General features: G+C 43.1%; 2 protein-coding genes and 1 pseudogene across 9 annotated transcripts in view; 1 reads left to right on the forward strand and 2 right to left on the reverse strand.

Moving 5' to 3' along the window:
* LOC147032609 (2-oxoglutarate dehydrogenase complex component E1-like) overlaps window positions 1–25,828 on the forward strand; it is a 90,022-nt gene that overhangs the window by 18,271 nt on the left and 45,923 nt on the right. For all 4 annotated transcript variants that reach the window (XM_085870371.1, XM_085870375.1, XM_085870374.1 and 1 more), the window contains exons 3-16: window positions 19–201; window positions 8,103–8,205; window positions 8,406–8,521; window positions 10,234–10,388; window positions 11,988–12,134; window positions 13,124–13,214; window positions 13,389–13,568; window positions 13,703–13,831; window positions 14,399–14,578; window positions 14,723–14,875; window positions 15,237–15,339; window positions 15,477–15,605; window positions 22,838–22,988; window positions 23,103–23,230. In XM_085870371.1, coding sequence (XP_085726497.1) covers window positions 19–201; window positions 8,103–8,205; window positions 8,406–8,521; window positions 10,234–10,388; window positions 11,988–12,134; window positions 13,124–13,214; window positions 13,389–13,568; window positions 13,703–13,831; window positions 14,399–14,578; window positions 14,723–14,875; window positions 15,237–15,339; window positions 15,477–15,605; window positions 22,838–22,988; window positions 23,103–23,230 — 1,948 coding nt within the window. The remainder of the gene's footprint in view (window positions 1–18; window positions 202–8,102; window positions 8,206–8,405; window positions 8,522–10,233; window positions 10,389–11,987; window positions 12,135–13,123; window positions 13,215–13,388; window positions 13,569–13,702; window positions 13,832–14,398; window positions 14,579–14,722; window positions 14,876–15,236; window positions 15,340–15,476; window positions 15,606–22,837; window positions 22,989–23,102; window positions 23,231–25,828) is intronic.
* LOC147032610 (uncharacterized) overlaps window positions 1–25,828 on the reverse strand; it is a 62,403-nt gene that overhangs the window by 11,623 nt on the left and 24,952 nt on the right. For 2 of the 5 annotated variants that reach the window (XR_015055248.1, XM_085870382.1), the window contains exons 1-2: window positions 11,609–11,993; window positions 10,865–10,925 (exon numbers count right to left, since the gene is read on the reverse strand). Coding sequence is in view for 1 of the 5 variants with exons in the window: in XM_085870382.1 (XP_085726508.1) it covers window positions 10,865–10,925; window positions 11,609–11,748 (201 nt within the window). In the remaining 4 variants the exon portion in view is untranslated. Of the gene's footprint in view, window positions 1–9,780; window positions 10,406–10,864; window positions 10,926–11,608; window positions 11,994–25,828 lie in introns of those variants that run through there. The other 3 variants (XR_015055249.1, XR_015055251.1, XR_015055250.1) reach the window with 3 other exon arrangements.
* On the reverse strand, window positions 17,352–18,741 carry LOC147032611 (uncharacterized; annotated as a pseudogene).

The raw sequence follows: 25,828 nt of genomic DNA on the forward strand, positions 1-25,828 counted from the left end.
CCCCTTTCTTCACCACAGTCATGGGATGTCTATTTTCGGAATACAATGGCTGGAGCAGCACCAGGAGAAGCATATATCCGTCCTCCATCATTGTCCCACTCATTATCTACTGAACTTTCCCCCTCTTTGTCCCCTGGTGTGAGAGACACCAAGATGGTAGAAGAGCATTTGGCTGTGCAGTCACTGGTTAGAGCTTACCAGGTAAGAACTACAGGAAATGCCAAAGTGTTGTATTCCACCTCCACCAGCATATTTAAATGAACTGCTCAGTTATTTTCCATGACTGCCCATAATAAGAATTTGAACCTACAGGAGCATTGATGAAATTGAACCTTTGTTTGCCTTCCTTACAAAGGCCTGTTTTCCTTGCTCTGCAATGATTCCTCGTGGCAGAAACTATCAAATCTGTACCATGATGAATTAAAATTAAAAAAAAAAGAGAACATCAAAGAGTGATGTGAACGTAGGCAAACTTGCCTATCTCACTTGCATACAACCCTTTTCTTTCCCGACATGCATTTGCATTCTCCCTGCATTTATCCGTTCCCATTTGGTAAGAGGATTGCCTGAAAATATGAATATCAATGAGTCGCATTTGCCGATGACTTCAGCCCTTTTGGTGATTCCACCTTTTTACACATGAAGTACAAGAAATATTTATCACGGATGCATTTTATGATGTTTTCCTTAATTTAATCTGAAAGCAATCAAACCTGGATCAGACCCCCCCCCTTTCCCTTTTCTTCACACCTACCTATTCCGCTTCCTCCCCCCCCCACCCCGGGCCAAGTACCACAAAAATTTGAAATTGCAAAATATAATTGGTTCACATTTGTTTCACGAACTAATGGCTGGAAAGTGTCACTTCACATCGGGGCAAATATCAGTGAGTTAGTCCAAGAGCTACGAAAGGGGGGGGGGGGGTGTTTAATCTGTCTGAGACTGAGGTTTGATGGTATTTTCTGATGGGACCATCAGTGGAGTTTACAAAAAGTGATTTCTTATGGGCACCACATCTTGACCTGACTCCCAGAGCATGGGGTTAAAGTTCACGACCTCCTCCTGTTTTCCGTTAAAAACTAGCAGACCCAAAACCTTTGCAAATATCGGATAAAAACTTACCAGAACCAAACTTGTTGCAGATTATATACCTGTTTTTCACAGATGAGCAATTATATATATATATATATATATATATATATATATATATATATATATATATATATATATATATATATATTGTTACGGCTGTGGAAATTCACATTACACCATAAAGGGCCCTCAGGTGAGATCTTCATAGGTACATGTGTAGTTAGCCCAAACCCGTTGTATACAGGGAATTTATGTGATTCATCCGGGCTGCGACGCTTTGAGTTAGCCATTTTTTCTTTTCTGTCGTTATTTTGAACCAACCACGTCTCAACCGCCATCACACAACAACCACCTTAACCACTACGCCAGCCATCGTCACCAACTACAACCACGCTCCAACCCGCAGACAACAACCACAATGCCAACCCTCACCACAGAAGACCCTCCACCACCTTCGCCTTTACCTTCACGAATTCATCCCACATCATCGCTTCTATGGTCATTCCCGCACCACCTGTGAACACTGAACGTCAGGCTGTCTCGGGCCCGTTCGGCGATTGGTGCCGAACGCACCAAGCTCCGAGGGGAAAATTCGGATCAGAAATGCTTCACGTCCACTTCTCCTCCGTCCAATTGGCGAGCGCGGGGCGGCTTGGCCCCGCCTCCAAGCGTGTGTATGTGAAGTCCGTATATGCAAATTTTAGGATCAGGAGAGTTTCACGCCCATTTTTTCCCGACCAATGGCTGACCGGGGGGGGGGGCGTGGCCCCGCCTCCACTCGCGTTCTGATCCTAAAATTTGCACACTGGCTGCTCCTGCCGCCTATAAAAAGGCGAGTGCAAGGCGAATTAAAGAGTTGGGTTTTGGAGTTGCTTGGAGAGTGTCGTCGAGAGGTTGCTCTTGGGGACAAGGAGCGTTGCGTTGGCGGAGTTGAGGGGAGTGAGCGCGGTGGAACTGCAAGCAAAGGAGCTCGGGTCCAAGGCAAGAAGGACGGCGGTCGGCGACGAGGTTGTGGTGTGGGGGATCGCTCGTCTCGTTGCGGGACCCAAGCCAGCCAGCCATTCTCCTCCCCCAGGGCATCAACAATTCCCCCTTTTCCCCACGCTGAGATAGTGCAAAAGGGGGCCCCGTTCCCACCCTACCCCAAAGGTCGTGCCAACGAAACCCACCAAGGGGCACGGAGTCGGGGCACAGTGGCGCGGCCACATTTGCGGCTTGCCCGCCAATGCGTCACGAGGACGCGGGTAAGACCTCCCCGATCTCGCGGACCTGGCCGCTCCTCCAGGTCACGCGCACATTTGGCCTACGGGCCTGTCTGCCTCCTTGTCTGTGAGGGTGGCTTCTTTCCTTTGCTTTTGTGTAAATGTGTGTTGGCGCCGTCTGTGAAGTAAAACTGTATGTGTTGCCGTGTGTGCGCGTAGTCGGTTTTAACTCTTACATTTGCTTTATGTGCATTTTGATTCTGTATGGCTATATATACGTGCTTTCCGTGTGCCGGGTAATAAAGTGCTTGCTTGTTGAACTGTGCCCGTTTCGCTTTGTCTGTTCTCCATTGACTCTCCATCCTGCTTCACGTAAAGGGTTCGTAGTGGGTGCAACATCCCGGTAATTAATCTGAACCATCCAGGTCGACGATAACACCGCTCGGTTATCCCGATAGGACGGAACGGGCCGCCCAAGCGGCTCGTGTCCGGAGTCGACCTGTGGCGAGGTACGATCGCCCGGTTTACCATTCGCGTGGGTACTTAGGTAGGTCGGGTTTGGCGAACAACCCTATCCTACGCGGGTGGCCGATTGGCACGATTGTGGTGAGGTCGAAAGGCCCACCCGTGACTAGCTCTCGGCGTTGGTCCGAGAGGGTCACGACAGAACTGTCCGTCCGGTGGGCGACGTGCCGCGATTCGAGTTCGATTCGAGTTACGCGGCCGTTCGCACGCCGGCGGGCGCGAATTCGCAACATTATTTATATATATATATATATATATATATATATATATATATATATATATATATATATATATATATATATATATATATATATATATATATATATATATATATATATATAAAAGCCTGGTGTGTTGGCGCAGTGGTTAGGGCAGCGGCTTGGGATCCAAAAGGTCCTGAGTTCAAGCCCCGTTGGGCCACTGAATTAATACACCAGGGGGTTGACTCAGCCTGTCATCCTTCCGAGGTCGGCGAAATGAGTACCAGTGTACTGGGCCGGTGTATACCCCGGTTAAAATAGGTGTACCATATCCCTGTGTCGTAAGAGGCGACCAGGGTTGTCAGGAAGGGCATCCGGCGTAAAACATGTGCCAAATCACTATGCGGATCGGATGATCCGCTGTGGCGACCCCTAACGGGAGCAGCCGAAAGGAGAAGAAGAAGATATATATATATATATATATATATATATATATATATATATATATATATATATATATATATATATATATATATATATATATATATATATATTGTTGCTGTTCAGGAAACCGCATCCCTCAAACACCAACAGCAGCCAACATACTGTGGTCCCCAGTCAGTTATTTCATTAATGTACGTTCAGATAGTCCCTTCCTTCTTGTCTGGTGGGTCGAACGGGACAGTGCGTTGTGTAAATGTCATAGTTAGGTCTGATTAAACCTCTGAACCTCATTCCTATTCTTTTTTTTTTTTTTCTCTATTCCTGAGATAAATCCAAGCAAGGGGTCCTCACGAGGCCTGCAGGCACTCAGCTCAGATAGCCATCTGTGAAAAACGCGGAAAACCAATGCCAAACGCCGATGGTGCACGGAACACGTGCACCCCACCCACACAACGATAACCCCCCACCCACTGTTCAGGTGACTAGAAGAGTAACCAACACGACCGCGTCGCTGCAGGAATGTCGTGTCGAGACCAGAAGGATAACCAACCTAACGGCGCGCTGCAGGAATGCTGTGCCGAGGAAAAGACGGAGCGGCACACCAAGTGCAAAAAAATTACAGTATGCATGTGGCGCACTCTTCTTCAATCCAAATCTCAGTTTAATAATTATATCTGTCTCCTTTTCAATCTGAATCCCCATCTAATAATTATATCCAAACTTTTCCCTCAATTCCCTGACACAGATCAGTGCTGGCACCATGCACACAACGGCACCTTTGATAAATGGCCACGTGTTGAATGGCGGCAGACCCACTTGCAGTCCCGGGATAATCTATTATCTCACACGGAGCAGGGCACGAATGGCACACTTCGTGCTTGGGTCTGCGCATGTGTTACCATGGCATCTTACCGTCGGTCTTCGCTGATCACCGCGGGTGTCTCCCATGGTCGGAGGACGTCTTCTCGCCTCTCCTCCCGGCGAGGCTGCTGCCAGGCAGAGGCATGCTGTGCGGCTCGGGCCACATGGCGTATGGACGGCTGGTCTCCAGGGCACGGACCGGGAGTTCGGTGCAGGGAGATTCGTGTCACGGTATTCGGAGCGAGACGATTCCGTAGCTTGGAATAATCTTGCCAGATGTAAAGTGGAGCCGCTTCCGGCCATCACAGCTGGGCCGTGTGCTGCCCGGGGCCCAACCAGAGCGCCCGATTCAGGTGACGACACATCGCTTTGGGTCATCGCCCCGCCCCGCACCACAGTGTCTATAAAAGGACTGGTCGCGGGGCCGTTCGTGCGTTCCCCGTCTGCCAGTGGTTTTCCGTTCCTGCTCATCGCTCCTGGTTCCTGTCGGCTCGTCCTGCTCTGTTGAGCCTGGGATTCGTCTTTGTGTTCACCTGCTGGCTCTGCCCTTCACCGACTCGCCACTGACTCCTCCCATCCACCCACCTGCCTGCTGTGGCCAATCCGCCCACTTGCTTCGGACTCCGCCTTTCTCCACCCACTGGCTTCTGACTCCGCCAAAAGTCCTTCCTTCACGCCTGACGGTCACGCCCCATTCTCTGGATCAACGCTTAGCTGCACGAAGTTCCACAAAGCGGAAGATGACGCACTAGCTGTCAGGGAGGTATCGCCCAGCGGAGCATCCCCCCCACAACGTTCTGGGTGGCACGGTCGGTCAATCGTGCAAGGTATTGAGAGACCGTTAGCCTCATCTCCTCTCCTTTTTCTTCTCATTAACTCTTCTTCATCGGGGTGCATGCGTGCATGTCGTAACACCTGTCCTCGTTTAAGTTAAGAGTGTAGAAGAATTACATCGGGTTAACTCTGCTCTGTCTGCTTTTGTAAGTTGCTTGTATTATTGTTACATCACACTTTTCTTCCTATCTCTGCTCACACACAACAATAAAATCTATTCATTGTGCTGCATTTTTTTTTTCCACACCTGCCTGTAATAAATCCTTTGTAGAAATGTTCCCAGCTCGTTTTTGTCTTTTCTTTCATTGATCCAGCATGGTCTGTATCCTCGCCTCGCCGGGACTTTCTTCCCAACGATCCGTTCCTTTTAGCCAGTACGTCCTTTGCAGTGTCGCTCAGCTGCATCTCATCCTGTGAAGTGATCTGGTTCGGACAAGGCGTACCGAGGGTGTGTCCCTCGGCAATTAGATCACGTGATTATTTTTTAGGTAACCGGATAAACTAGACTGAGGACCTTAAGTCACGTGGTTGAGTTATTGGCGTTCGGTGAGCGACCTGCCCCGTCAAGGAATTATCCGTGTGCAATTCCGGGGAGTCTGGTGGGAACCAGAGATAGCTTCCTCCCCTGGTGGTCTTCTCACCCGATCCCCTGCCCGCAACAATATATTTTATAGCCAAATCACTTGTTCACTGTGGTGTCCAAATATCAGTTTCCTTTCTCAAAAAGTGCCTGAGATATTGCCCAATAGGGAAAGAAAATAAAGAATTAATAAATTTAATTAATCAATTAATTGATTGATCACAAAATAAAAATTATTTTTGCCAAATCACACATTCACTTTTGTTCCCAAATTTCAGCTTCCTTGCTCAAAGGATGGCTGATTTATCACCCGGACAAAAAAACCCACAACAAATGGAGTAAAAAAAACTGAGTACTCCCTTCGGTGCCCTTCGATGATGTCATGCATCGCCTGGACATGGAATTGGGAAGGAGCGGTGCACAAAAAATGCAGGTGAGTGACCCGAGACAATGGGGAAGGATGGTAATTTTGTGTGCCAACGGACATCGGAGCGAATACACCAGGAAAAATCGCGAACCAATGTGCATAGCATGACAACAGCAATGCTCCAATTAGAAGGCAGCACCCGTGAGGAACAAGCAGTGCTAGGTCCATGTCCACGCCTCTCGAAGGGCTTTTTTAAGTCCGGCATCCCAGAACTCAGCGTCATGTGCGTCCAAGGAACAACGAGAACCAGACGGAATCTTGGAGGAACGAGCTGGTTGGACGCGAAACTCTGTTGGACGAGCTCTGCTGGGAGCACTCGAGCCAGCTGCGAAGCGTGTGCTGACGAACTGTGAAGCTCTTTCCCTGGATGTGCCGGCAAACGTACTGATTTGCACAATCTTTCTCTTTCTTTCGCCAGTTCTAATCGTTCACTTGGAACGCACAAGAGCAATCAACGGTTGCTCCCTTGACTCGTTCGGAGCTGGGTTACTTTTTTATTTTTATTTTTTAATACGATGTCAAGGCTCGTATGAGAGCTAAAACTGATTCACATTCACAATTTCCTCTATCGCATTACGAAGCATACATCCGCATCTCTGTCTACGTGGTGCATCACACCATAACCCTCTCTTCTTTCTTCCCCTCCCCCTTTCACTCTGGGACCAACGCAAGCCCGCATACCTACGTCAGGGGAGTGAGGGATCGCCAACAAGCCCTGCCTTCTTTATCTCTCTGTCTATCACTCTTACTTGTCTAATTTCCTGGGTTAATGAGGCGTCTTTGTCTGTAGTTTCATGACAAGGTGACTGTCTAAGGGGCTTGCGTGTATCAGGGTAAGACTTTCTTTTGGACACTGCAATGCATGTATAGACATGTTTATATGTTAAAATGACCATTTGCTTCGAACATGCCTGCTTGTCTCTTTCTCTTGGTTTGACACTAGTCTGTAAATCGTGGAATGGAGTTTTGCTACGGTCATAGATGAGCCGATGTCCCACTTATGGTTCAGTTTGGCCATTCTTGATTTCGAGGAGTGGGGCATCGAGAGAGTGGTTCCCTATCTGGGTGGATTAATTTGCCAGGAAGTTTAACACTGGAAATGGAAGCGAAGACGCTACCCAAGTTAATCGTCTCAGACGGCGTCCATGGTTGCTTAGCAACCCATTGTGCCATGGAGTTGTCTGTGGCTCGTCGGCTTCAGGGTCAAAATTCGGGAAGCGGGTTCGAGAAGCCCCTCGTGACCCAGCCGGCAAATTCATAACCATATATTGTAATAGATACCATTTCTGGTGAATTTTTTTCCAATTGTCCACTAATGTTCTTCGCGTAAATTTACGAGTACACTGATGTTTCCTAATGTGTTTGCCATGCATGTGATGCACATACAAGCTCTTCGTCGAGTTTAAAATAAATAAAACCTGAGCAATTACCCACTCGTTGCATTTATCATTTCATCAACAGCTGTCATTCCACATGACTGACATTTCCAGAACTGTTATTGCAGGCCATTCGAAGCTGAGGCATATTGGCAGAGAACTTGGTTCAAAATGGGTAACCTGCAGTAGGGAGGGCATCGTGTCTTAATTGGTACCTTTTTTGAGGTCTGGTGCTGAGCTCGTGCTCTGCACTTGTAACCACTCGTGATTGTGTTCGGATCTTGCTCATCTAGGTGGTGTCTATGATTAAGTACTTGCATCCAATTTGCTGATGTCTTGCAGAGCACATTGACCTTCCCTTTTACAAGTGCATTTATTTCACTGTATCATTGCTAAGATTTATTTATTTATTTATTTATTTATTCATTCATTCATTCATTTCTTTATTTTTCTTCGTTCATGGCTCATTATAGTACAAGGAAATTTATCTTGCTTTGAAAACTTGTTTTTTGGGGGTTTTTTTTTAGTGCTGTGCCATGATGGTTGAGTGTATCTTTGCAGATTCGGGGTCACAATGCAGCAAAGCTTGATCCCTTGGGCATTCTGGATGCTGATCTTTGCTCCAACGTACCCACTGACATTATCACCTCTCCAGATAAACTTGGTAGGTTCAAATGCTTGCCAATTATCTTTTTCATTTTTTCTCAACTTTTACTTGATTTGAGTTTTGGTTATTTTCACCCCCTTTTGTAAATACATGACCCAGCTCATGTGATAACTCCTCCCCCTCCCCCCCCCCCAATTTCGTTTGTTCATTCAAAATTCAAAAATAATTTTCACTTGTTTCCATCCATCTCACGGCAGGATTTTATGGATTTAGCGAAAAGAGCTTAGACCAGATGTTTCGCCTTCCGACCACAACCTTCATCGGAGGTGGTAAACCAGAGCTCTCTTTGCGAGAAATTGTACATCGACTCGAGGTAATGATGCACTTTAACTTGTAATGTCAATATTTCTCGGATTAACAATGTGTTTGTGAATCGTGTTTTATCGTTGTTGAATGTGCGTTGCTCTTAAGGTCAATTGCTTGTTTGTTTAATCCTGTTTGTTGATTAAATGTTTTTGTATTGCTTTTCAGAGAATAACGGTACCCACAACCATGAAAAATATTTCTTTTCCACTCTTGTATTTAAATATTTGCTTGAGATTTACCGCGACAGGAAAATTTTTTTGTCAAGTTCCATGAGAATTTCACCACCCACATGGATGGATGGGGCCACATACCTTGGCATAAGCTCCCTGGAACATAATTCGAGTTTGGCTAAAAGGAATTCATCGACATTTGAAATTTGGCGAGAGTACCAGTTTGAAGGCATACTTTTTTAAATGATACAATGGGATCGCGAACTTCCAGGAGTGATTTGGAGATGAAATAGCCGGATCACTGTCCCCTCAAAGACTTCATGCTTGAACAGTGCACTCCGCTAACATCATCATTGGTTTCAGTTGCATCAAAATAGCCAGGGATTGAACCTTGGATCATTTGCTTACCTACTGTTGGTTGTACTTTGGGGGAAGTATTACTGTTTTGGGGCCAAAGGCATTGGGATTAAAATGTCCTCTCCTCAGCCAAGTCATACCAAAGACTTGAACAATGGTACGTGCTGCTTCCTTGATTGTTCATCATTTGAAGGATAGAGCAGGGACAAAACCCTGTGACATGGAGGCAGGGAAAGGGGGGGGGGGGTATTTATCCTCAACTGCACCTCTTACTGAAGAGAGAAGAGCAACGTTGCAAGCTACCTTTGCCAGCACACAGAGTGCTCCAGGAAATTGTCACTTCCCCCAAGGTCACCAGCTGTGCTTGTTTGATGGTTGAAAGAAAAAGTTAAGTCTAATGTTATCTTATGTGTGTGCATTGTCAGAGCCTTAGATCCTGCAAATAATAATTGTAACTGGAAGGGCACTCGGTTGGGCACATACCTCCACGCAATGCCTGATCCACGAGAACATATCAGGCCCAATACATTTTTGAAATATCATGCGATACACTACTATATCGTTTTTGGCCCAATCTCTCAAAGGTGAAGAATCACTTGAAAAATGAAATAAATCTCGTATTCAGATCTTCACCAAAATCGAATCAATTTGTCCTTGCCTCACGCCCAACCGTCCACCAAGTTTCATCTAATCTGTCCACAACCTTTTGAGATATCCTGCACACAAACAGACAGACGGGTGAAAACATAACCTCCTTCACCTTCGGTGGCAGAGGTATTAATGGGGTCATTTATTTGGGAAGAAGCAGTGAGGAATTGGGCCTCCCTAAAAACACTTTAAGCAAATCCCCCCCATAAAATTGTCAAAAATCTCTGAAATGTGGAACTTCTCTAAAATGGAGTTGTCCTTCCAAAAAAAAAAAAAAAGATTTCTCCTTTCAAGCATCCCGAAATGACAGGTATGTGCGCATCTCTTTGCTGAGCATGTCACCTTCCAAGTTATCTTGCTGTCTAGGAATCCTGTTGGTAGTGTTTATTTTGGAAGCATTGGTTAATTGGTGACCTGATAGAGTTGACCACTTCTTCATGATTTTTTTTTCCAGCAAGTGTGCTATAACAATCATGCTTCTTACTACGTATGTAGATAGAATTAACATTTTCATCGGATACTGACAGTCCTCCCTCCAATCCAGACTGCATACTGCCAACACATTGGTGTGGAGTTCATGTTTATCAATGACTTGGAGCAGTGCCAATGGATTCGGCAGAAATTTGAGACTCCAGGAATCATGGCGATTTCAACAGATGACAGGCGCACTCTTCTCGCTCGTCTTGTCCGCAGCACTCGGTATGCCATCCAACATTCTGGCAGACATCATTTCCCTTTGTTTTATCACTTGGTGTTTATGAGAGGGTTATACAAAGCAAATAAACATGCCAGACTTGCATTTGGTATAAATTGTTATATATATATATATATATATATATATATATATATATATATATATATATATATATATATATATATATATATATATATATACACACACACATGTTATCACACACATTTGCAAAATGTTTTATGGTTTTTCTGCCAATATATTTTACGATAATCATCCTCTTCATTTGATCAATGTTATTTTTGCTGCAAGTACACAGAGTTTCGTGCTGCGTAGTTGAGTATCCCACCAAAATATCCGAAAAGATCAAATCTATCTCAAATGTGCTGTTTAATAAACTGAGATGATGGTCAACTTCTCAAACGATGAGGATTTATCTGAGAGAGAGGGAATGTGCCTTGCATTTGCAGAGCTATGCATTTACCTTGATATTTGATCGTTGTTTTCTTGCAACAAGCTCTTTTCCCGTTTTCTGCATTTTCATACTGTTGCAATACGCATGCATATATAGTACTGTGCAATAGTTTGGGTTATTCCAATGATATTCATCCATTCGAGTGAATTCTTCAAATTATCAGTGATAACAGTCAAATACGTTCATTATTGTAAATTATCAGCCTTTATAAATGCACGTCAAACAAACTGCTTAAGTAAATAAAATGCGCATGAAACAAACTGCTAAAGTAAACAAGAGGGCTGCGATTGGAGATTGCTGATGGTTCCCGGTCTAACCAACTCGTAATATTAGCCATTTGGTAGCACTTGAAATTCTGCCTCATGATGAAAACAATTTTTTTTCCGCATAAAGTGGGACACCATGAACACAAGACTAAAAACAATTTATGACTCCCTTAAGAAATTAAATAATGGAAAATTATTCTTCAAAAAGCAGGACACCATGGACACCAAGACTCAACATTTAATGACTCCCTCCGGGAACCCTATTGACAAGAACAGTGTCATTTTAGAGCATCAGTCAGTACTATGTACAGTATGTTCGCACTTTTCCTTGTCGAGTGCCGTCAATCCTTTACCCATGCACCTGGCGCTTTCGTGGCGAGTCCGTGTGTGGCATGTGATCACGCCAATCACAATGCATATCTATTCACATAAATACAGCCTATTCTTAAGAGCTAAACAGAATGCGATGAGACCTAACTAACTTTACCTTATGTCATGGTGATTCATTCTTGCCCGGGAGTTCACAACTGTCACAATATGTTTACGACTCAAACATTTTTTGGCATATTGTGACATTCTTTGGACTATTGTGTAACGTGTTTGTGGAACCTTGTTATCTTGCCTCATAAAACCATGCAATGCTAAAAATATCTGAACTTTCAATAATCTGCTGATTTTTTTTGGAGTGCAAGTGCTTTCACTCCACCCTCTCAGATGAAATTAATTTCGAGAATTTACAAACAACATAATTTCTTTAAAATTAGTGGTTGGTTGTATGTATTTTTATTTTATTTTATAGGTTTTTAATGTAACGACTGTTCTTGCCTTCGACAATCCTACCATTTTCCTTTTTTATTTAATGACAGCTTTGAAGAATTTCTTGCCAGGAAGTGGGCATCGGAGAAACGGTTTGGAGTGGAAGGCTGTGAAGTCCTCATTCCTGCTCTCAAAACTATCATCGACCAGTCGAGTGAACTGGGCGTTGACTATGTCATCATGGGCATGCCCCACCGGTAGGACATGTTGCAGAAATGGGCCTGTTGAAAAAAAATCAATTTTAAAGCCCCACTGTCTTTCGTTGTTGAGAATTTGTTTCGAATAAAACAAGAAGCTTGTGCTCTCAGTCCCCCACCTTTTGGGCGGTATGAGGAATAGATCTGTGTTGTGTGAAAGCTAAATCTTGAACGGTTTTTAAAATATCGCGGACGCAAGCTAAGTTACCGAGATGGTTGCCATGGCAAGAGTATTCAGCCAATCACTGCCATGTTCTAATCAGGTTGAGACAATGTCACGAGGAATAGATAACTGCAATATGAAAACTAAATGTTTCAAGGTTTTTGTGATATCACGAACACAAAAGTACATGGTCGGAGCTCATTTTAATGTCCCCCATATCCAACCTTGTTGGAGGGGTTGGGAACAAGAAAAAAATTATGGAGCATTCAGCTATATTTCCACTTGGGAAGTGAATAAATACTTCACATTTTCAGGAGGTTCTCATTTATATGATTATTAATGAGCGACTGGATAGCATGGAGGTGAAAACTTTTGTTCTGAAAATGTGCATCGACTTTTGACTTTGACTTGAGTTATGCTACGTGTGTCTGTATTTCTGCATGTTTTGTGACCTGCATGATATGCAAATACCCATACTTTTGTCATGCGACACCGACACTGCATCGACGAGTAGTTGCTTTGTTGTCGTGAGATATTACTTTAACCAGTTTAAAGGCCCTCTTCACAATATTATGTCGCCATTGAGGCAATCTGTTTATTTAGTTATTCAAATACAGTGGAACGTTTGACCCACCCACCCCTCCCTCCCCCCGGACCTATCTATGGACCAACCTAACCCCCACCAAACCTTACCTAACATGTGCAGTACATGATGATCGAAGTGCAATCTCCCCAACAAGAAAATAATCTCCCATAATGTATTCATAGATTAAATATTGATGAAATATCTTTGTACAATGTACATGTACGTGCTTTTATCGTGCAGTGGGCGTCTGAATGTCCTGGCAAATGTCATCAGAAAGGACTTGGAGCAGATATTCTGCCAGTTTGACTCAAAACTGGAAGCTGCAGATGAGGTGACGATCTTTTAGCAATTTATTTTGTTTCCTTTTGAAGGTTCTTTTCCTCAGTTTCATTTCCTTTTTCTTCTTTTTAACCATTCATCCTTCTTACTTCACCTTTGACATTGTTGATCTCTTTGAAGACTCGCTGTTCTCTTCTCCCTAAAATCACGATGGCTGACCGATCAGGGTTCTGGCGATGTGAAGTACCACCTGGGAATGTACCATGAGCGCAGGAACAGGGTGACTGAGAGGGACATCACGCTGTCCCTTGTGGCCAACCCCTCTCACTTGGAGGCGGTGGACCCTGTCGTGCAGGGAAAAACCAAGGCGGAGCAGTTTTATCGTGGAGACCCAGATGGCCGCAGGGTAGGATTAGCTCGTGTTTTGTGCAGTATTTGAAAACTGGTGATGAGAGACAGAGACAGAGACAGAGGAAAAAAAAAAACAAAAAAAAACAACACACACCCCAGATTTTTAAACCATTGATTTTCTTTTCGCAGGTGATGTCTATTCTGATGCATGGAGATGCAGCATTTTCTGGGCAGGGCATTGTATACGAGACCTTCCATCTGAGTGACCTTCCATCTTACACAACACATGGGACCATTCATGTTGTTGTCAACAATCAGGTCCATATCCCTAATCTCAGACGTTCGTAATTGTCTTTCCTCTTTTTTTTTTTTTTTTTTTTTTTTTTTTTTTCCCTGTGTTGTGAATTTCTCACCTGCTCTATTTCCTGCTTATTTCACTCTCACCAGATCCTCATGCCCACGGACATTACTTGCAATTCATTTTTCGAACACCCGCAAATTGAGAAACATAAACTTACTAAATTGGCTTCCTTCTCCTCCTCCTCTTATTCCTCCTCCTCCTCCTCTTATTCCTCCTCCTCCTCCTCCTCTTATTCCTCCTCTTACTCCTCCTCCTCTTATTCCTCCTCCTCCTCTTATTCCTCCTCCTCCTCTTATTCCTCCTCCTCCTCCTCCTCCTCTTCTTCTTATTCCTCTTCTTCTTATTCCTCTTCTTCTTATTCCTCTTCTTCTTATTCCTCTTCTTCTTATTCCTCTTCTTCTTATTCCTCTTCTTCTTATTCCTCTTCTTCTTATCCTAATCTTCCTGGAATGTTCCAAACGGAATGCCTGCATGCCCCATGCTGCTCTTCCCTGACCAATTACCACTTTTAATTCTTCCATCAGATTGGCTTCACAACAGACCCCCGTTCTTCCCGCTCATCCCCATACTGCACCGATGTGGCGCGTGTGGTCAACGCTCCCATATTCCATGTGAATGGAGATGACCCAGAGGCTGTGCTGCACGTGTGCAAGGTTGCTGCACAATGGCGTCACGACTTCCACAAGGATGTCGTCATAGACCTGGTCCGTTTACACGTGCCTTTAAGCTGCTTCTAATTGTGTCATTGATTGGCATCTTTTCTCTCGTCTCTTTACCCACTTCCCCCACCCCTCTTTCGTCTTTGTAACCGTTCCAATCCGAGCCCCAACTTCCTTCCTATCGCTTAGGTTTGCTACAGGAAGAATGGACACAATGAAATCGATGAACCGATGTTCACACAACCCCTGATGTACAAGCAAATCTCCAAACAGCCACTTGTTCTTGAGAAGTACTTGCAGTACCTCATAAACACTGGGGTCGTAACGCATGAGGAATACGAGGTAGTTCACAATGTATCCTTTGGTTTCCTCACTGTTTGTTCCTTTTGACTTGCTTGTACATCTAATTGTTTCCATTTGCTTCATATAGCCCTTCCTGTTTCCTTGCTATTGTTCGCAGCAAGATCATCCCAATAATGCTTTCCACAGCTTGTGAACTACGAAAAGCTCGTTAGCAGTTGCTTTTGTACCAGCAGATGTATTTTGCTCTAGATAATTGGGCGAATCAGTTGGTGGTATATTGAAATCGTTCACAAAAAGACATTTGTTCCGTGTCTATCTCTGTCCAAGTAAAGTTCTGCGATGCATGATTGTGTGTGTGTGTGTTTTGTTTTGTTTTTCGAGCCTGATGCATTGTTCACAGGAGGAGATATCTAAATATGATAAAATCTGTGAGGAGGCATACGTTCGTTCAAAAGATGAGAAGATAATGCATATCAAGCACTGGTTGGACTCACCCTGGCCTGGTAATTTCTTCTTATTTTTTCTTCCTTTTTTTTTTGTCCTTGACCCTTTTATTGCATTTGCAAATGTATGTACTGCACTATATCATTGGATTAAACCATGAAACTGGCCACTTGCTGCTGCTTTGGCCAAATTGTAGGTTTTTTCACGCTGGACGGACGGCCCAAGAGCATGTCGTGTCCACCGACGGGCGTGAGTGAGGACGTGCTTGCCCACATTGGGAACGTAGCCAGTTCTGTACCTGCTCCTGACTTCACAGCCCACTCAGGTAATGTGGTCTTTTACGCACTCGTAATATCTACATCCCGTTGATCTTGAAATGCTCAATTTGTCGCATAGACTTTCTTTACTTGGTGGATTACTGCTTATTGTTGCTTCAACATTGGTCTATCGATTATGAATGCAAATTAGAAAGAAATAAAATGTGATTTTTGGAGGAAGCAAGCTTGACATCGTTTGATTCTTGCTTTCATTGTATTACTGGTGAATAGAAAACTGCATAAAACCTACGAAGTTTCTGATATCGATATTGATTTGGAAGTAGAAGAATTTGTACTGCTTGGTTCGATTTTTAATTGGTTATTTATAGCCAAAGAACAGTTCACAGCGGTCACCAGCGAGATTTCCATCTGAGTGACCTCTAAAGGTCGAGCCATTGTACCGCTGAGTAACCGAGATATCTGAATAATTATTGACACCAGGCAGGCTAGCCAAAAAGATCGTTATGAAAATGTTGAATCTCGTCTGGAGAGCCAGTGAAATAATGTCATGCATTACTTTTTATAAACATTCCATTGAGGATGTACATATATGGTGGAGTAAGTGTTTGTAAAAGCCTGGCGTTGGCTTAGCGGTTAAGGTGGCTGGCTCAGGATCTTAGGGTCCTGAGTTCAAGCCCCATTGTCTGCTGAATTAACACCAGGTGGGATTGATTCAGCCTGTCATCCTTCCAAGGTCGGCAAAATAAGTACTGTACCATTATACTGGTATAGGGGCACAGCATCAGCGGCATGGTCACTCCCCAACAAAATGATGGCTACTCGGCAGCCAAGCTGCCATATGCAAGAAGAAGAAAAAGAAGTGTATGTATGTATGTATGTATGTATGTATGTATGTCATCTTAATACCCATTGGTTGGACAGCTTACTTGGTGCCACCCACAATTTAATCCTGAAAAAAGGAAATGAAATGTCCATGATTTTGGTGCTATGGAAAGCCTAAGACATCTTCATAATTGCCATGCCCTCCCGATAAGTTTTTTATGCTCAGTGTAAAACAACCAAAGTGACTGTTAAAAGGATCATCAGGTATTGAAAGATCGGAGCTGACATGCATCACGGGCCTTGTGAAAGTGACGGTATACATATGTGCATCAGGCTTCATCCAGGCCTCTGGTGTCAGCCTATGGACCAGTGCAATTGGAACTATCAGAGATGTATTATACTGTATATGCGCATAAGCAGTACGCTTGTTTTTGCTTAATGTACGTAACCCGGATTTTTTTCATTTCTGGGAGCGATCGAGGCAGTGGTCTGTTGCCTATACACTGTAGGCTAGTGGCCAAATTAAAAAAGGGGCCTAAAATTGTGAGAAACCCCTACCCACGGTAGAACAAGTCACAACCTATTTTTTCTTGAAGAGGGATGTTTGGGAGTTAGAAAATCATGGTTGTGAACCTGAGATCATTGCACAACATTTTGAAAATCACGTTTACATATGTACCACTGCAGACTGCAAAAATGGATTTAATCGCCACAGATTTTGGCTCGTATTGGCTCATATATTTGTTAATACTGGTGCTACAAACACAAATTTGGTACCAAAATGTGAGGAATGATGACATATATATATATATATATATATATCTGTAAAAACCATTTGTGATGTAACAAAGGCTTTTGTGTGACCTCCAGGCAAAAATAGTGGAATTTTACTCAACAAATCAGCTTCGGGTTTACCAATAAATATCAACAAAAACATTAATTACTTCAAAAATATTGGACTTGCAGTCATACTTGTTACGTCAACATAATCCAAGTTTATTTACCCTTTGAAAAATATATCTTATGATATAATTGTCACTGAAATGATATAGTTATAACTGAAATCATACGTCGCCCCACTAATGCTGTCCGATAGAAATCCCAAAGCAGATATGCAACATGAAGAATTGACTTAAGATTCTGACACAATTGTGAAAGTGACTTTTATAGACATCATGTTGATATAAGCTATTTCACATATGACGATAATGAATTCATAACATGCACTGTAACTTATGTACATCTATTACATGAAGTAATACATGTAGTACATTTAAAAGTTCAGTCACGCTCTTCATCAGTGCTGTCGTCAAAGACAACAGAATCGTCTGCACTACACGAGCAGAATTCAGTGCAGGTCAGTCCTGCAGGGATACGATGACATGTTCTTCTCTGCCTCCAGTCATCGTCGGTGCAGCGTAGGTTTTGAAGAACTTTGGGGATATAAATATCCTCCGAGGCAGTTTGATCAACAGCCACAGACGTGAGGAAACGTCTCACCTCATCATAGGACACACAGTGTCCTAATTCATGAAGCATGTCAATGAGATGCTTGCTTCCCAATTCATGATGCACCTGCAAGGCTAAACCAAGCGTTGTTGTGGAGTACACTCGACGGCTCTGCGATATTATATTGTGACAAATGGCGATCGTCCTCAGGTTGTTCTTCATAACACCTTCATCACTACAGCTGGTTACATTCGTGTGTGATTTCTCACTGGTGCACCACTGAATAAAGTCGTAGAGTGTATTAGGAACAAATTCTGCACAGTGCTGAATATCTGTTTCCTCGACAGGTGCATATATATTTCCAACATGCTCGAGATCAGCCATGTGCTTCCTCGGGATACCAGCTGCAGCATGTAAAGTATGCATTTCACTATCTGTGGCTTATGGTACATCAGACGGGATGTCTTCATATTCTGGTTCATCAGTCATGCTCTGCAGAATCGTGACTTTTCTCAGGGCATCACATAAGGTCACAGAAGAAGAGCATATGATGTCAGTGTGGCCATCAAATGTTACACAGACTATTTGGTCACCATAATATTTAGTTAATCGCTCCTTCAACTCCCAAGTTTTATACTGTTCTGCAATCGTGGTACCCAGTGAAACCAAATTTCCAAGGTATTCATCTTTCAGATGAACGAGGGTTGTCACCGTCTTAGTTTTGGAGAACACAGTTTGTTCCAGATAACATTTCAGTTCATCAAAAGCTTCATCATGTAATGTGCCCATTGTTTCCTCTCCTGATTTACGAATTGCAGCAGTGATGTTCCTTTCTGAAATATAGTGTGAATAGCATAGCCTGTGGTACTTGGCATCATAGGCGAACACATCTGGAAAGGCAAGCATGCGCATGTGTATTTTATTGTCTTGTCTTTTGTCAGCTGCTGCCAGAACTTTTTCTCTGGTGGACTATCCAGTTCCTGTAGATACCGGTGTAAGCTTGTTTTCGGAAGTGATGGATTTTCCACAAATGAAGCAGTTAGTCCTGATGTCAAACCCAGCTGTTTCATTTCTGCTGATTCTTGTGTGTTCTGTTGCCACAGACGTGCATGGCTGCTGGTCACTCTCACTGGGGTTGGATGTGGAGATATTTGACTTGCTGGTATACTTGGCCCGACATGATTTGTGGAATGATACTTTCAAATCAAGATTCAATATGTCTTGCAAAGGCCAGATACTTTCGTAAACGTCATCTTTTCTGATTTGACTTGCTTTGAAGATTGCACTCAAACCATTAAATGTTGGGTTCTTTACAACTTCTTGCTTTTTAGCGTTGAGGGGTTTAAAGCATATGATGCAGTGGTCAGTGTCAATTTTACGACGCTTCACAACAGGTGGTTCCAGATCCATAATTGCAGATCAATTGTCAGCACAAGCATCTGAAATGAAATGATTAAAGATAAGTATATATATATATATATATATATATATATATATATATATATATATATATATATATATATATATATATATATATATATATATATATATATATATATATATATATCAGTAGTTTTAGAAAAAGGCAATCAAGCTCAAAATTGATTTTCTTCAACTGGATTTAAAATCATTCTTGTTTGGTTAATGCATATACATGTATTATAAATTAATCAATGTCAGTTACTTTTAGGGGGGTGACATATGGTTTCGGTAATAACTCTTAATTCAACTGATTTATCTTTATGAGTTATATTTCTAAAAAGGAGAATGATAGAGGGTTATTTTGATGTAATATGTTGTAATACAACTCAAATACTTTTGAAGAAATTAATTGTTTAGTTGATATTTATTGGTAAACCCAAAGCTGATTTGTTGAGTAAAATTCCACTATTTTTGCCTGTAGGTCACACAAAAGCCTTTGTTACATCACAAATGGTTTTTACAGATATATATGTCATCATTCCTCACATTTTGGTACCAAATTTGTGTTTGTAGCACCAGTATTAACAAATATATGAGTCAAAATCTGTGGCGATTAAATCCATTTTTGCAGTATGCAGTGGTACATATGTAAACGTGATTTTCAAAATGTTGTGCAATGATCTCAGGTTCACAACCATGATTTTATAACTCCCCAAACATCCCTCTTCAAGAAAAAATAGGTTGTGACTTGTTCTACCTTGGGTAGGGGTATGCCACCCAAAACCTCATTTGGCCACTGGCCTACTGTCTAAATAAAGGGATGTGCAAGAAGAATGTGTTGCTCACTTGGAGCAAGATCACCTGAATGGCGAGTACTCGACCAATATTACATAATTTGGTCACATAGGGTACGTGTGAGATGGCCACGAGGTGGTATTTAAGTTAGTAGGTTCGTTAATTTATTCCAGACTTTACCCATTACCTGCTCATGGTCTGTATGGAGGCTGGCTGGACATTCTATCATGTATTTGCATGTTTTCTCCTTATAGCTGCTTCAAACTAGTCATTGCTTGAGCCAACCAACCTGATTTGTAGGTCAATTCAAATGGAGACTGATGATGGACCTTGGGGAGAAAATAAAAGTGATGTGCCAGCAACATTTGAGGAGTGGGAGAGAGTGAATCAAGGCAGGTATGGAGAGTTTTAGGAATTCTGGTACAAGATGTGAGAACTGTCTCGTTGGTGATTTTAGACAGAGCAGTTGGGGGCAGACCAGTCATGTCCAGCTTTCAGAGTTGGTTCTTGTCACAGACCCGGAACACGGCAACAAAAACTCTGTGCTGCATGGAGTCAGAAGAGATCAGTGGTGGTTTTTATTTGGCAGCAAATCAACAATTCATCTGTGATGTTTCCAGGCTGCCGTTGCCCTTGGGGCTTCCTCACAGTATCAACCGCCATTTTGCTTACCACCGACATCCTCGTGCCTCACCTTTCCTGTATCTTTGAGACTGTATTATCACTCCTGCACTACTATATATGTGGCTTAAATGCCATCAGTTTCAGCCTCCTACACCTATGGTGCCACTTTGTATGCTGCTGACACACTCTGAGATTTTTCTCGACGCCAATGGCTTATCAGCCATGGCTGATGCCGGTCATCTCTCCTTTGACCTATCATTAATGGCTCTTATTGGCTGCACAATGGACTAAAGGGATGCACACTCGCCTTGAAGCTGTCCAGCCTGGGTTCAAAATTCTTACCTAGCTATAAACTGCCAACCCAGTGTTTCACAGGCAGGGTGATTAATCAATGTGGGGTCCATCTCTCGGAAGGACGTCAAACTGAGTGTCCCATCTCCCGGCATTAGTTGGTGGACATTAAATTTTGCGACCTATCCCCGACACTTTGGTGAAATTCCGAATTCATGCTCTGACCTACAGAGGGCAGTGCATCAGTGACACAGCCATGCTCTCAGCCATTGATGCTGTTCACAGCTTGATGCTGCATTGCAAAGAAGAAGAAGATTCCTGGCTCCTGCTCTTCGTGGCCTGTCACTGTCATCATCCTCCCATCAGGCCTGATTCCTCCTTGTTTTTTTTTTGTTGTTGTTATGCTTCCACTCTCATTTTATTATTTTTTTTTCCATCCCCCTTTGGTCCTTTAGATTCCCTTGCTGGTTTGTATGATTATAATTGATTATTTATTATTCTGTGTGATATATTTTTCTGTTCTCATCCAACAATAATAAATTATTTGTAAATGATCAAGGTGGTGTTACTCGTCTGCTTCTGTGGTGCAATTACGCTCCAAACTAAAACCATTTGGGAAGATGAAAAGAATGGGTATCTGCTTGACCTGAATGGCTGACCGAGCTAGCAATTGTAGGACCTCTACCCTCAGAGCGTCGCAAACGTCCGTCTTGAGGTGCGTGACAGTCATATAGGCAGAAAGAATGTATTAACTGTTAACAGAATTCACATTCTCATGAGTGTTGTCTGCCATTAAATTTTGCAAACAACATTAAAAAAATTGTTTTGTTCACAACAATAATTTGAGCTTTGTCAATTTAATCTCTGAACATTTCTTCCAAACTCACCGATTTACATCATGTTGGATTTTGATTTAAACAGTAGGCATGCCTGGTATCAAGAAGTAGTCTATCCATCGTAAAATAGCTTGATACCTCCATAAGATATTTCCATAAACTTAACTCTGTGATCTTGCCTTGCCTTGCATTGTATTTCCTCCTCGGACTTTTATGAACACATTGACAGGAGATCATAGGTTCCTTTGGATGCTGTGCCAATATGCAGGTCCTTGCATCATGGTAATTGCCCCCATGATGACAAGGTGGCACTTGGAAGTGCAGCATATGTGTGAGGTTGATGTGGAGCGATGAACAGAGAGCATGTGTATACTTGTGTATATTTTTACCTCCGCCAACCGAAGGTAGACGGAGGTTATGTTTTCATGTCTGTCTGTCTGTCTGTCTCTCTGTCTTGTTTGTTTGTGTGCAGGATATCTCAAAGTTGCGGACAGATTTGGATGAAATTTTGTGGGCAGGTTTGGTATGTGTGACGAGCACGAATTTATTAGAAGATCTGGATCCGGATCAAGCAACTCGGATTTAAAAAAAAGTGATTCTTCCCAATTGAGAGATGGGAGCCAAAAACAATATATAGCACGATATCTCAAAAAGTTGTCTACAGATTCGGACGAAACTTGGTGGACAGATTGAGTGTGTGACAAGGACGAATTTATTAGATTTTGGTGAAGATCTGGATCCGGATCCAGCAACTAGGATTAAAAAAAAAGTGATTCTTCCCAATTGAGAGATAGTAGCCAAAAACAATATATAGCACGATATCTCAAAAAGTTGTGTACGGATTCGGACGAAACTTGGTGGACAGATTGAGTGTGTGACGAGGTCAAATTTATTCAATTTTGGTGAAGGTCCAAATCCGGATGGAGGTATGCACTCCACCGAGTGCCCTTCTAGTTTAACATGATGTTTCCCTAACTACACTGTTTTTTTTGTTTTTTTTACCTGATTTGAGTCTTTTCCATTCTTCCCGTTTTGTGCAGGCATTGAGCGCATGCTCCGTGGTCGGCGGAACATGGTATCCAAACGCTCAGTGGACTGGGCACTGGCTGAGTACATGGCATTTGGTTCTTTGCTTCGAGAGGGCACGCACGTGCGTTTGAGTGGTCAGGATGTGGAGAGGGGTACCTTCAGGTACTGTGTGGTGGTGGGTGATAAGATTTTACTATTTTTGGTTCCCTTTACTAAAATGCCCTCCATTATCACTACGAAGGGTGGAGCCCTAACCTAGGTCTGCATTTCCCACAGCCATCGACACCACGTGCTGCATGACCAAAACGTAGACAAGAAAACTGTTGTGCCAATGAACCACCTGTGGCCCAATCAAGCACCTTACACTGTTTGCAACAGTTCTCTCTCTGAGTTCGGGGTGCTGGGTAAGCACTGACTGCACCTTGACACAGGTTGAGATTTGTCTTGTACAAATTGAGATGTTAACCTGCTTGGGCTCTTCATGTAATTTGCCATTACTTGCAGTGCATGAGATGTTTTCACAAAATTGCTCCAAAGGGTGTTTACGAAGTTCTCGCAATGAGATTCGAAAATCCAAGATGCGTTAACATTTAAAAAATGTAAAAATAAATAAATAGTATCTTGTCCCTTGACTTCGATGCACCGTTCTTTGTCCTCCATACTATCTAGGCCAATAAAGTAAACGTTTTTAGATTGTTCTTTCATTGACATTTTGGTTGTTCCAGTCAGTGTGTCATTGGCCACACAGGTTTGACTTCAAAGGTCAAAACATGGTCACTGGGGCTCTCTTGGGAAGGGAGGTGGGGTGGGGGTGGGGGTGTTGGGGTAATTCAGCTGATCGTGGTCTGCACTACATGGACCTGAGACACAGGCACATTGTGGTCAACAAGATACTTTTGGTCAATATCCTATGACGTTTTTACTTCATGGCCTGCTGCGTCGTTTTTTTTTTTCAAAAAATTATTTATTTATTGCATGAGGCTGCTGATTAATTGCTATACCTGGGCAATATGTATATGTATGTATATATATATATATATATATATTTTCCATGATCAATAGCTGTACCTGGGCAATGTTATCTGCATCATCTGCAAGAGACTATTTGTCCATACTCAGTCAACTACCCATTTGGATATTGCAGCATATGCAGGGGCACATACCTTTTCTTTAAAAAATTTTGTATACCTTGTTGAGGCTCGTATGAGAGTTAACACAACGCACAACAAGGGGGGCTGGAGTGGGAATGACGAAACAGTGGGGAACAGGGACATTAGGAGATCTGTGGAAGGGAGAGGGATGGGGCAGGGAACATGGGGAATACAAGATGGACATTACAGGGAATTTGAAGGAGGTGGGCTTGGGTAGATTATTGGGGGTAGAAAAGATCGAGGATTTGGATGGGAGATGACAAGAGGTGGTGGTGAACATCTGTTTTGAAGGCCTGGAATGAAGAATGGGATTGAATAGAGTGAGGGAGTTTATTCCAAAGGCGGGAAAAGAGAGGAATGAAAGAGTGAAGGTGAGCAGTGATTCGTGATTTTGGTAGTTTTACCAGAAAGGGGTTGTTGGCGGACCTAGAGCGCCCTGCAGAAATGTGGTGGGGACAAATCGCAGAAAGAGTGGGGGGGGGGGCGCGAGTCTGGAGAGGGGACGGTAGAAGACAGAAAGACCACCGACCAGCCTGCAGTGAGAGAGTGAGAGGCCCAAAGACTCCGCCTCATCGCAGGAGATGCCCACGATCCGAAATGCCTTGGTTTCCACAGTGTGAAGCCGAGAAAGGTAGGAGGCAGGAGCACCAGCCCAGGGGGAGAGCAGTACTGCATCAGGCTGTGGACGAAAGCTTTGCAAGTGGTCAGGAACTCAGGTGGGCCGAGGAAGGACTTTGCACGACGTAGGATTCCCAGTCGGCGACTGGCTTTGGAGGCCAGATTTGAAATGTGGCTTTCCCAGGAAAGGTCATACCTTCACCTTACACACAAGACACTGAGTGTTTGTAGATTTCTTTGTCATTGATACCTGCTGTCCATAAAAGTTTGATGACAAATCCTTAATTGTTCGATGTAGAGAACTTCTGGATATATTTTGAAATAACAAACAAGTACTAATGGCATATAACACGCATACATGTGTTTATAATAAGAAAAAGTCATGGCTGTAGGGTTACGATGAATTACCCCATTGGCAATACGTCCATCCCACAAATTAATAAGATTGGTGCTGAAGGGAGCGTTTTCTTGTATGGCTGTAAACACAGATTCTCGACATTCAGACTCTGCCACAGTGATTCCAAATGTTTGTGTGCTCTGGCACAGTTTTTGGGTTGTTTGGGAGCAGCTCTCCTGGCTATCTTATCTTGAATAAACTTCTGTTTTGATACAAAAGGACCTTGGTGTAGGGCAGATTCCCACTGATGGCGATTGTTGGCCTCTTCCTCCCAAGTGGATGGATCAGTGTCAAACTGCTGCAGATGTCTTTTCAACACACCCATGAATTTGGGCACTCTATTTGTTTATGGAACACTTAAAAGCTCACCGTAGGTAACCCCATGGCTAGAGCTTTTTTATTCTCTTATTATTTTTTTTAAATACACCTCTCGATTATCTGATACGTTTTACCTCCTCTCCCCTAGAAAATGGACATGATAACATTTGCTAACTTTAATTTGCATGACTTCATTAAGTGGGGCGTGCACCGAGGCGATATTTGCAGGTGATTTGCCCGTTGCTGGAACTTCGTCCAATCGTCGCTTTGGATCTTAACCCCTAGTTGAGTGCATGTTCCACGAGACTCGCCAATGAATAACCTTTCGTTTCAATGTCGGCCCACAATCGGCACCGAATGGTGCCTGTTCAACTTTTCAAGTTGATTGCCACCGATTTTGCCGAAGGGGGTTTTCATCGCATCAGCATTTCTCAGGATACACACATTGGATTTTTCCACACAGTTGATGCCCTCTCAAGATGGCTGAGTCACATCAGTTTAGGGAAGTAAAATATTCC

The sequence above is a fragment of the Eptatretus burgeri genome, chromosome 2, assembly GCF_056783735.1.
Source record: "Eptatretus burgeri isolate ZD-2024b chromosome 2, Ebu_testis_v1, whole genome shotgun sequence".
NCBI classification, from domain to species: Eukaryota; Metazoa; Chordata; class Myxini; order Myxiniformes; family Myxinidae; genus Eptatretus; species Eptatretus burgeri.